Source organism: Barbus barbus, assembly GCF_936440315.1.
Source record: "Barbus barbus genome assembly, chromosome: 5".
NCBI classification, from domain to species: Eukaryota; Metazoa; Chordata; class Actinopteri; order Cypriniformes; family Cyprinidae; genus Barbus; species Barbus barbus.
This window is the reverse complement of record NC_136733.1, coordinates 24,804,088-24,816,254: the sequence shown is the minus strand read 5'-3', so window position 1 is coordinate 24,816,254 and position 12,167 is coordinate 24,804,088. Positions and strand designations below refer to the sequence as shown.

Sequence of the window (12,167 nt, the reverse complement as noted above, 5' to 3'; positions counted from 1 at the left end):
GGAAAAGATAAAACTGTAAAACTCAATTAATTAGGCTTCTTGATTAATACAATTTAATTTAACCAAGTTCAAATAAAGCCTGACAGCGAATTGTTGAATAAAGTCGTTATTGTTGTTGTTTTTTTGCATACAAAAAGTATTCTCGTAGCTTCGTAAAATTATGGTTGAACCACTGATGGCAGATGGACGTATTTGATGAGGTCTTTCATACTTTTCTGGGTCTTGACAGTGTTATATTTTTGGCAGTCAATGCGATAGTCACAAGCCTCCCGGTTCTGATCCAAAATATCTTAAATAAAAAAAGGTTTGGAATGACATGGGGGTAAGTGATTAATGACAAAATTTTCATTTTGGGGTGGAGAAACACTTTAAAAGCGCTATTTTATTTCCTTCTTGGACAACCAACCAATAACAGTCTTCAAAGGACTATGTCATGGCTAGCAACAGGGTCGGCCCTGCCTCCTCACAAAGATAAAAGTTTTTGGTAACACTTTAGAATAGGGAACACTTATTCACTATTAACTACAACTTTTCCCTCAATAAATTCCTAATTTGCTGCTTAATAATAGTTATTAAGGTAGTTGAAAAGTTTAGGTATTGGGAAGGATTAGGGACATAGAATAAGGTCATATAGAATAAGGCATTAATAGCCACGTTTCCACTGTCGGGCCAAAAGCAGGCGTGCTAGTGCGTGCCAGGGCCAGTCGTGTTTCCACCGTCACTTCCAGGGCTTGATTGTTCCTTGTTGGCGCTTCCTCAGGGCCAAAGGCCAGGTTTTTTGGCCTGACGAAATCCTTGGGCCAAAGCAGGACAAGTAGGGCTAGAGGACTGGTTATGAACAAAGGCAGAGTTTCTCTGAAGAAATATTTTTTCAAGATGAACAAAATTAAACTGTACACTTGAATTTATATTTATTTTTTTCAATGAAATTGCAGAGGTTTATTTTTCTCTCTTTTTTATCAAGTGTAAAGTTAATTAAAAAAATATTTCTGTGTTCTGTGTCCCTCTGTGTTGTGTTTGTTTAACTTGTCTGTTTGGAAGATAAATGAGCCTTTAAATCTGCTTTGTAAATGCTTTATAAGGTATAAATACACTTTAGATGAGATAGTCCACACAAATAGATGGCTGGCAACTGCTAAATGTTTTATAACTACCTGACTTAATCATGAATTACAGCAGGAATACGTGTTAATTGCTCAGTGTGTTAAAAATGCTTTATTATGATGTGTGTAAATTTAAATAGTTTATTAATAATTTACTTACACTTTTTCTAAGTGATCTTATGATCCACTGAAATCTCCTAAATAACTGGTTTGTAAATAACAATTTAGAAATGCTAAATTGATCACTAATAAAGTATGAAAAAACAATTAAACATTATATATATGCTCAAGAACAAAACATTTATAACTGCATTTTTAAAATGCTTACTAATGCCTATTAATGCTGGAACAATGCTTTATATAAGATGGATTGATTATTTACTAATGCTTAATTAATTTTTCATAGTGTGCAGTTATTATAAAGTGTTACCTTAGCTTTCTGATAACGTCTCTTTGTTGATGAAATGATGGGGGTTGCGTGACGTTGTTCCTGGTAGGCGTGTAAAGGGCAGGTTTTAGTGAAGCGCTGCGGAGCTTCTGGCCCAACGGTGGAAACGCATTGTGATTTTGGGCTCGGTGCTACAGGTCCGAGGCTGTTAGCCCTGCCCGGCTCGTTTAAAGCATTGGCCCGACAGTGGAAAAGCAGCTAATATGTGCTTAATTGGTACTACTAAATGGCTAATATTGTAGTAATATGCATGCTAATAAGTAACTAGTTAAGAGACGTTTTTGTCTTTTCCTCACTCAGAGTTGCTCTCAGATTGGTCCTGAGTCACTTTTAAGCTAGTTAGAAATTTTTAAGCTAAATTAGGAGCTCTCTGAGAGGATTCTTCGAATCTTTAAAGGGGTCATCGGATGCAACATGCACTTTTACAAGCAGTTTGAACTGAAAAGTTTGTTGGCAGCGTGTGTACACAACCACCCTATAATGATAAAGCTGTTTTTTTTATTTTATCTTGTTAAATCTGTTCCCTTTTCTCAAATCGAGCCGATCTTAGATGCCTGTCTGTGTGACATCACACAGACAGGCCCCTCCCACGATTGTTTGATTGACAGTAGTGTTTCAGCGCAGACTAGACTGGAGTCTTATCTTAGACCCGCCCTGAGTGAGCTGTTATCGGTCCGCCATTGTTTCACTGCCGGAGCAGATGTAGACAAGAATGGCTCCTAAGCAATCGAAGTGTTTTGTTGTTGGATGTAATAATGAACATAGCAGTCGTCATTTACTCTGACATCTGAACCGCTGAAGACGCAGACATGTTTTTTTGAAGGGAATGCACCCCCGATCTACCTACATGCATCTATCTTAGCATGAATCATTCGTGATCCGGCTTCACCTCAAGAAGAAGTGAGTGTAAGGGTTTTGATGAATCTTTGCAAAATCGCCTTTCCTAACATTGTCCTAATTAGCAGGTTTCACGATGAATGCGGCTAAAGTTTACCGTCTCTCAGAGAGCGGCTGGGAAGAGAGGGGCGGGGTGAGTAGGGCTCATTTGCATTTAAAGCAGCATGCAAGAATACAGCTTGCGTTAAAGAGAGCTGTTTTTGACAGGGTAAAATCAGTGTTTTACACTACTATTGAGAAATTTTAACCAAAATGTTACAGACTTTTCATTAAGACCCTAAAGAATCTTATCAAATTGTGGAAAAATAGGCATTCGATGACCCCTTTAAGAATACGGGCCCAGGTCTCAGAAGGGTTGATCAACAAATTCACAAAAACTACTTCACAAAAATTGTGGTTATAATCTAAATATAATCTAATATAATATAATCTAAAAGCAAATTTTTACTGTCTTCCTTTCCAGGCTGTTCATACAATCAGTCAAAAACAACGACCAGTAAATACCACTGTTTGATTCAGTGCAAACAAGAAGAAGCTTCTTTTCCGTTGTCTATTTCTGCTGTGACACTGACAGTGACTGTGGCAACACATTTGCAAACTGAACCTCAACTTGCTCAAGAGAATCTTGTGAAAGCTGTCAAGTCATATTTCCCCAATAAATCGAAAGAAGGAAATAGGAAATTATATTATCTTCTTGAAAAAGAAGCACATTTGAGGACTTAATAAAAAAAAAAAAAAAATCATTACTGCAAAGTAAAAAATACACTATATTACTGAACTCCAAATATGAAGAAAATACTGTAATCAATTTATTTTAGCAATCAAAATTAAAGAGATTTACTGTAGAATAGTTAGTATCTTGGTTACATACAAATGTGCAGATGAACACGGCTGATTAAGGAAGTACACTCTGTGCTTGATAAACAACAGACTGCATTTAAAAATTTGAATACATTTAAATCAGTAAAATATAGACTCAAACGGACAATTTAAAACAATACTTAATTTAAAAATTATATTTAAATACACTATTTTTGTTGACATTTCTTCAGGATTCTTGATGACAAGAAAGTTCAAAAGAACGGCATTTATTTGAAATAGAAATTATAGCATTTTAACTGTAAACATTATAAATGTCTCCCATTATATCAAACGAATGCGTCTTGCTCAAAAAAATTCTTATTGATCTCAAACTTTCAATGGTAGTGTATATTTACATATAACATATCTGCATTGCATTAACAACAACCATAACTTTTTTTTTTTTTTGCAGTAATAAGAATTTTGTGAACTGTCATGAAATAATGCCATAATACAAAAAAAGCATAATGGTCCAAGAACAAGGCTTTAGCTTCCTGTAATTGTATAATTCCTTTTTCTTCCCCTTTGATTTTGGGATGACATGTGACCTGGACATGTTTTCTGTGAGATTTGCTTAAAAAAAAAAAAAAAAAACTTATTAAAAGAACCTTAAACTTTAAATTCAAAACCTTTGCCCTCCACACTACTCCTGTCATTCTTTCACATGGGGTGAATTCTGTCAAGGGGCGAATGGTCGTCTTGTAAAGTTCTAGTATGTCAAACAGTCACACAGTTACTTCAGTTTCTTCTGTACAATCCTAATCTGAATAATCACTACAAAGAGGATGCTCACAAGTGCAACCCCAACCAACTTCCCCAACATGAGAAAACATGCAAAACCAGAGAGACATCAAATAAGTAGAGCAAAAGTGAGGTACAAAGTTTGTGTATGTGTGAAAACGAGATCAGACAGAGCCAATTGAGAACCAGAGAAGGAGAGGGGGTGGGGGAGGGAGATGAAGTTAAAGTCAACCAGTACCTTTTTTGGCGATCTCCATCTCCTCCTCTGTCCAGCGAGACGTCTCTCCAGCTTCAACTGCGCCTGTAGCGACACACACCGTCAGTGAGGAAAAACTCGAGCAGCGCTACACGACACAGCTCATCTCACACACTCCCTTTCTCTATCTGTTTACACTCAGGCGCAGCAGAGACCTCCACCCTCCTCAAGACCTTCCCTCCCTCCCACAGTCTCTCTCGCTCCGTCCTCAACTGCTTTCGGTCCTTTGCCCCATCTATTGCTTTCCCTCCCTGGTGCTTACTGGACTCAACTAGGCAGGCTCACCTCTCTCTTTCTCCTGTCTCTCTTTCTCGCTCTGTCTCTAGGAGAGAGTCCAGTCAGCTGATCTCAAGCAGACAGTGGAGGAGTGCAGAAGCACCACCCTTCTGGGTCTAAGACCAGCACACACACTCTCACTCACTCACCCATATCATTAGGCAGTCTGTCTCATAACAGTAGCCGAGCTGAAGCGAGCAGCGCAACAACCCCTCCCTACGTAATTTCCACTCAAACTACAGCAAGAGCAAGAGAGAGAGAAAGACAGAGACAGAGAGAAAGACAGCACGGTACAGAAAGACAGCCTGTGCTCTCCTCTCCCGCCCGCTCCGCGGGTCTCCTTGAAATTGACTAAACACTAAAGACAGATTTAGCACAGTGTGAACCTCTGACATTTATGCGAGAGTGTGTCCCCACAGGGTTTGGATGACTTGTGCGGCGAGTCTCTGCTAAAACTCTTCAAATAAACGTCTCTTTGGTGACCCACTAGACGCCGTTTACGTTAACCCATGACCCCTGAGTGTGTGCGTGTTGTGTTTATACGCTCGTAGTCCACTGCTTTGTCATGCTGATGGCGGTTTGGACATGGAATTGGTGCATTATGGCTTTTGAGCGCCGATTTATAACTTTAAACTTACTTAAAAGACAGAGAATGATAAGAAACAAATCAAGCGCAGGCACAAGATTTTTCAGGCGAGATGGCCAGACTACCTTTGGACCTAAAGGGAAAGTTCACCCAAAAAAGAAAATTCTATAATTAATTACTCACCCCGCATTTTGTTGAAACCCGTAAGACCTTTGTTCATCTTCCGGACACAAATTAAGAAATTTTTGATGAAATCCGAGAGCTTTCTGACCCTCCATAGACAGAAATGCAACTGACATTCAATCCCCAGGAAGGTAGTTAGGACATCATTAAAGTAGTCCATGTGTCATCAATGGTTCAACTGTAATTTTATGAAGCAACGACAATACTTTGTATGTGCAAAGAAAACAAAAACAATAACTTTATTCAACAATTCTTCTCCTCTTCCTCCCATCCTCTGCCATTATTGAGAGTACCATGACACATGCACATGCTGCTGCTGATGTAGAACAAGCATGCACTGCGCCTTGTTAACAAGCAGAGGAATGCAAGCACAGGAGAAGAATTGTTGAATAAAGTCCTTATTCTTGTTTTCTTTGCGCACAAAAATGATTTTTGTAGCTTCATAAAATTAAAGTTGAACCACTAGTCACATTGACTACTTTAATGATGTCCTTAATATCTTTCTCGGCCTTGAATGTGTCAGTTGCGTTGCTGTCTATGCAGGGTCAGAAAGCTCTCGGAATTCATCAAGAATATAATAATTTGTGTTCCGAAGATGAATGAAGGTCTTACGGGTTTGGAACGACATGAGGGTGAGTAATTAATGACAAAATTTTCATTTTTGGATGAACTAACCCTTTAATAGCTTTACTGGTCCATCAGATCATAATACAGAGGACAGAGGTCAGACTGGAGCCTGAAGTTTAGCCACCAGTTGTGTTTCAGCCTGTGGAATACTGTGCATTGGCTGCAGTGATTAGTGACATTACCGACAACGTCGACAATAAAAAAAAAAAAATTGACGACAAAGATTTTTGTTGTCGAGTAGTCGTTTGATCTCATATGACCTAATGCAGGGGTTCCCAAACACGTTCCTGGAGCCTCCCCAACACTGCACATTTTGCATGTCTCCTTTTCTGACACCCATTTCAGGTCTTGAGTCGTTTCTCAATATGCGTTCTTGTCTGTACTTGTGTTCTTGTGGACTTGTGAAACGTCATCAGTCGTCGCCCAAGTACTGTTCCAATTCAAAGTTCACATCTAGCCAAGTACAGTTCAAATCCCCGGATGTGTCCTTGCTCCGCCCCTTTTATCAAAGATGCATCCAGAGGTGCCTTGTGCGAACTTGAGGCAGCTAGGTATCCCAGAATACATTCCGCACCAATCAGCGTGCGTTAATGGCGGAGGGGAAAAACGCAAAATATTACTATTATTGTGTCATGAAACGCCGTTCTAAGAGTATTTCAGGCGAGAATGTAGTTGTTTAAAACTCAAATCTGCAGTTTATTTATAAAGAAAGTGCCTATTTGAAAATTTGTTTCGCCAATTTCGGAGACGCGAGTTCCAGGCGATCACCGGGCGCTCAGTGCTCATGTATCTGCCGAGAGCAGCCTCACAGCGGCTAGTCCTTCTGACATTTTCCGCTGGCTCTGATGTCTCTGTAGTGGTTAAACATGAGGTAAAATTCATTGTGGGTAAATCTAACAGGCAATCTTTGGTCTCATGAATCTATTATTTCTTACAGGTCATATCGTTTTGGCTGAGCACAAAGTTATTTTTCATAAATTTATTTATTAATCATAATACAGCGTAATATTTGCGTTTGTCTTTATTTCCTATTACATAAGTCTCTTATACTATACTATACTTTTATAATGGCTATTATTGTTCATTAAAACTGACAATTAACAAAAAAGGCAGAGTTGTGCTTGTCATATTTCATTTTATTATACATACAGTGAATCAGAGTATATGTGCACATATTACCTAAACCACATATTAATATTTTGTATTTTTAAAATGAAAACGAAAAGAGGGTTGTGTTTTATATTTTGAAGAAAATGAAAAGGCAGTGGTGTTTGATATTTTGTTTTATTGTTTTATTGTAATGTTTTATTTGATATTTTGTTTTATTGTAATAATTTTTGCATGAGCTCTGCAGTTCAGTTCAGTTCTCCAGTAAAGTCCGGTCACATCATGTTTATTTATATATTACTTTATGCAATGGATAGCCTTAATTCAAGCAGCTTTACAGTATTTAACATGAAAAACCAGAGTCAGTGTTGCTTTCAGTTAGAATTACAACTTGATTTTCTGTTATAAAGCAGCCCTCCAGTGTGGAGCTAGCTAATGATAAAATATTTTTATAAGTGGGGAAAAAAATATTTAATTAAAGGGACAGTTTGGTTTACAGAGATCAAAGCTTGATTGAGCTAAGGACTGTTTTGGTTATCATAACCCTACAAGGTATTTTAAGACATGTTGTGAATAAAACTTAATCCAAAGCGTCTTATCATTTACCTTTATTTTGTTTCTTATCTATATGACTTACAAAAGGAGATGTTAGGCAGCATGTGCAAGATGCGTCATTCAGTTACTTTTTCATGTTGCTAGTTAAATGGTGAGAGTGTATTAATTAACATGAATGAACAATGCATTTATTACATTTATGTATTAATCTTTGTTAATGTTGGTTAATAAAATACAGTTGTTCATTGTTCATGTTCACAGTGCATTTACCAATGTTAAAAAACACAACTTGTGATTTTTATAAATGCATTAGTAAATGCTGAAATTAACATTATCTAAGATTAATAAATACTGTAGAAGTATTGTTAATTCTTAGTTCATGTTAACTAATGTTAACTAATTGAACCTTATTGTAAAGTGTTACCAATTCATTGTATAATAATTGTAATTACATAATATGCTTTTCTAAAGCTGAAGTGACCTTTATGTATGTTAGAATATATATAACTTAATTTTAACTAATTGCAAAAGTTGAATAATCAAAGTTACTGATTAATCAGTGAAATAATCGACGATTAGTCGATCAATCATTCTAATAATCGTTAGATTCATCAATTATCAAAATAATCGTTTGTTGCAGCCCTATCTGAAACACAACTGGTGACTAAACTTCAAGGTACGGCACGCTAATCAGCTACAATTTCTGACGTGGGTGCCGACTACGTTCAGGGGTAAACGTAATGAACACTGTTTACAGAACAATGAGGTCTCTTAATTCATTTTAAATTGGCACCAAAAGCTAAATGAAACAATCAGGCCGTTCTTTCATTCCCCTTTTTGCTCTAATCAAACTCCTCCTGAGACTCGACACGTTTACCTGCCTCTCATTATTGTCTCCATGGCGATCCCTCCACCCGCTGTCACTATGGCAACACAAACTTAGAGACCTTGAGTCTGGCGTTGGGTGGCAGGAAGAAGAGAGGGACAAACAATCTCACAGAGCGAGTGAGAGAGAGAGAGAGAGAGAGAGAGAGACGGAGCAAAAGAGCAACAGCGAAGAGATGGAACAAAAGTGTGCAAAGGGAATAAACCGTAAAATGAAGAAACAGCCTAGATGTCATAACAGTGAAAGAAAAGAAGAGAAATAATGCTGATTTGTCAGCCTCAGGGATCAAATCCTCAGTGTTTCTGTACAGCAACCCTCCGATCATGATAGCATTTGAAGCAAACACCACTAACGCACACGTATACCACGCTGCAGCCAGACAAACTAGGTGACTTTCAGCCTTTGTAATGAGGTCACAGAGGAACCGCTCACAGACTGACCACAAGATCAGCAGACAGATATCACAGCACAGATGCACCTTTTTGAGAGGTGAGAAAGTGTGCTGATGTGAGAAGCTATTTGAACAGAAAGAGAGAGGGAAAGTATGTGGGGAAAAAATGTAGTGCTTACCTCGTGTCTCTGTGCTGGCTGCAGGAGAGGGTTTTGCAGGCTCTCGTGCTGGTTTCTGCACCAGCTCAGGTTTAGAGGGGGGTGTGGGCTCCGGCAGAACTAAGCAACACACAGAATAAATCATCATGACTTGGCTTATGTGTACATACCCTATAATTGGGAAGTTGGATGCATTATAAGCAAATCAGTTTGTTCGGAGTAATCATAAAAAAAATACACCACATCGCTAGTTCTCATTTGTTCCCCAGTTGTCATTTTACATTTAAGTTTGTGAAGCTGTTTGACTGAAGGAAAATTAATTCTCTAAGATTAAAAAAAAAAAAAAGCTAATTCTCAGAAACTCAGATTTTTACAGGCAACATATTTTCATTGCTTATTTTGTGTGCCATGAAAATGTTTTTATAATTTTCATTTGATGTTAATTTTTTCTTTTATAATTTATAATTAATATATAATTTTATAGCGTTTGTTCTCGTTCTGTCTCGAGTATCTTGTCAGTGTCTACGCTTGCTTGGCCATTTGTTGTGGAAAAATAAGGAAAGTGTGTTCAAGCGCCAGCAGAAAACAGTGTAAAGAAATACTCTGAGAGAAGCAGTCTTTATCAGCGGAAGTTAAAAGCAGCTCGTAAGTGTATTTACTTGTCTTATTATTGTTTAGCGCAGTTATCGTTGATAGGAAACGCTTGTTTTGTTTACTGTGTGGAGACGTGCTGATATCGCGCTTGGTCTCGTTCTGTCTCGCGTATCTTGTCAGTAGGTGCATTTACATGGAGCATTGTAATCGGTTTAAAAGTCCAATCCGAACGAAAACGCTCCATATAAACACCTCAATCGGAATAAAAATGCCCAAACCGAATTAAATTGTAATTGTTTTGAGAGGGGTGGGATAAACCTTTCTATAAACCGTACAAAATTAAAATTCTACCATGTAAACACGTTAAACCGATTACTTTGCGTCTACATCACATCAAGAGGTCGGGTCGTCAGAACGTGAACGTGATGTCAGCGACGTTGTACATTCTGTGATCTGGGGACACTACAGTAGAGACTGGGTAATAGTAAAGGTATAAAGTAAAATTTTGAATTATACAGTTAAAAACACAATAGAATGGAGAACGCTGAGATCTGTGTTTACGGACTATCTGCTCTCATGTCCGGAGAGAAAAAGGGATCAGAAATGAAGCGCAATTTTCTGCTTTTCAGCTTAGAGACAACACAATGATGATAGTGAAAGTATAGCTCAATGAAAATAAACAACTTGACCAAAATTTGCCTTTGTCATTTGTATTAAATAGATTACAGATTCATAATTTCCAATCTGCTTGAATTTATACGTGCTCACGCCATGAATACTGTACGAAAATACGTTTGTTATGTGTGATATAGCTCATTGCGATCACTCCCTGTGTTCATAAAGCAACGCTCCTTTGATTCATTGTTCAGCAACTCTTGGTAAGAAATTGTGCATTTGTTCCATTTAAGTACAGTAAAACTTTGTTGTATCAGAGTACAATTCATTTCAGAGCTGCATTACAGAGGGGCATATGATTTCTATGATCGCGTTCTGGCCATATGACTGAGCGCTCGAATGAACGCAAGGGATTCAAATATTAACCGTTTATTCTAAGCAAGTGCAAGCAGCTATTAAAAATATTAACGTAAATATGGGCGTTTTTTTCGTCTGGTGACTTGTTTCTGTTGTCACTGTAGGCTATTAGCGTATCCTAAAATTGAAAGCACAGGCACATGTAAACACCATATCGGATTAGATAACGTCTCATGTAAACAATCCACCGAATCTTTCAATCGGAATGACAAAAAAAGTGTACAGACAAAGTGTCTGCTAAATGACTAAATAATAATAATTTTTTCTTCTTTCTTTTCTTTTGTAAAATAATTTAACAGATCAATTTATTAGGTTTTTGATTTGCAAAAATTGCTCAAAAGTGACGGTAAAGACATTTAAAACTTTAGGTTTAAAATATTTAAAAGTTTGATCACACAGTATTTTAAGGTCCAATTCTGGCTATTTACAAACCATTAACTATGACTTTTGCCTCCGTAAACTCCTGATTTGCTGCTTATTAATAGTTAGTAAGGTAGTTGTTAAATTTAGGAATTGGTTAGGATTAGGGATGTAAAATATGGTCATGCAGAATTTGTGCTTTATAAGTACTAATAAACAGGCAATATATTAATGCTAATAACCAACTATTTAATAGAGACCAAATTATTACCTAAAATTATTATTATTTTTTAAAAACATTTCCATTTCATTTTCATTCATCAAAGAATCCAGACAAAAAGGAATTTACACAAATATTAAGCAGCACAACTGTTTTTAGAAAAGCGTATGTAAAATGAATGACAATAATATTTAATGCAAACCAAATGTTTAAGCTTGCAAGGCATACAAACACATGCTCAACAAAGGTTACCTGGTTCAGGTGGTGGTGGAGGTGGTTCCTCTGCCACCACAGATGCAGCTTCATTATTGGCCATGGAGCGGGTGGTGATGCGACCCTTACGGCGTCCCTGGCTGTTGGCGGTCTTTCGGCCGCGTGGCGTGCTTTGCTCCTTACCCTCTTCCTCCTCTCCCTCACACTTCTCTTTATCTTTACTGATGTCCCTGCGGAGGCAAAGGTGAGGAATAAAGGCTCTCCCTCCGCACTGAACTCAATTCAAACATCTATTCAGACGGTCAGAGCGAGCAGAACACAGAGTTACAAATGCAGATACTGTGAGTATCTGTGAGTTTCTCACCTGCTATGATGTATTAGTCTTCCATAACAGGAGCTCACACAGATCTCAAAATCACTTCTGTACAGTTTTGTGTGTTCACAGAAGTGTCAAAAATCCCAGTTTATTCATTATTAATTCTACTTTTTGTTGAATTCTTGGTAGTGATATAACAGGTCCCGAGTAAAGGATGCAGTCTCCTCCAAATCAAATGAGTTAATGAGGTTAATCTTAAGGCTGTTACAATAGGGCTCACCTCACAGAAAACAGATCATCTCACCTACTTTAAACACTTCCTACTTGTGAAGCTTCGTCAGCGTGGATTTAGAACGG

General features: G+C 37.7%; 1 protein-coding gene across 10 annotated transcripts in view; it reads right to left on the bottom strand.

Annotated features, from left to right (window-relative positions):
• Nucleotides 1–12,167, bottom strand: part of LOC306869629 (nuclear receptor corepressor 1-like) — a 109,713-nt gene that overhangs the window by 44,671 nt on the left and 52,875 nt on the right. For all 10 annotated transcript variants that reach the window (XM_079416447.1, XM_079416451.1, XM_079416455.1 and 7 more), the window contains 3 exons: nt 11,534–11,724; nt 9,097–9,195; nt 4,289–4,351 (listed from right to left, as the gene is read on the bottom strand). In XM_079416447.1, coding sequence (XP_079272573.1) covers nt 4,289–4,351; nt 9,097–9,195; nt 11,534–11,724 — 353 coding nt within the window. The remainder of the gene's footprint in view (nt 1–4,288; nt 4,352–9,096; nt 9,196–11,533; nt 11,725–12,167) is intronic.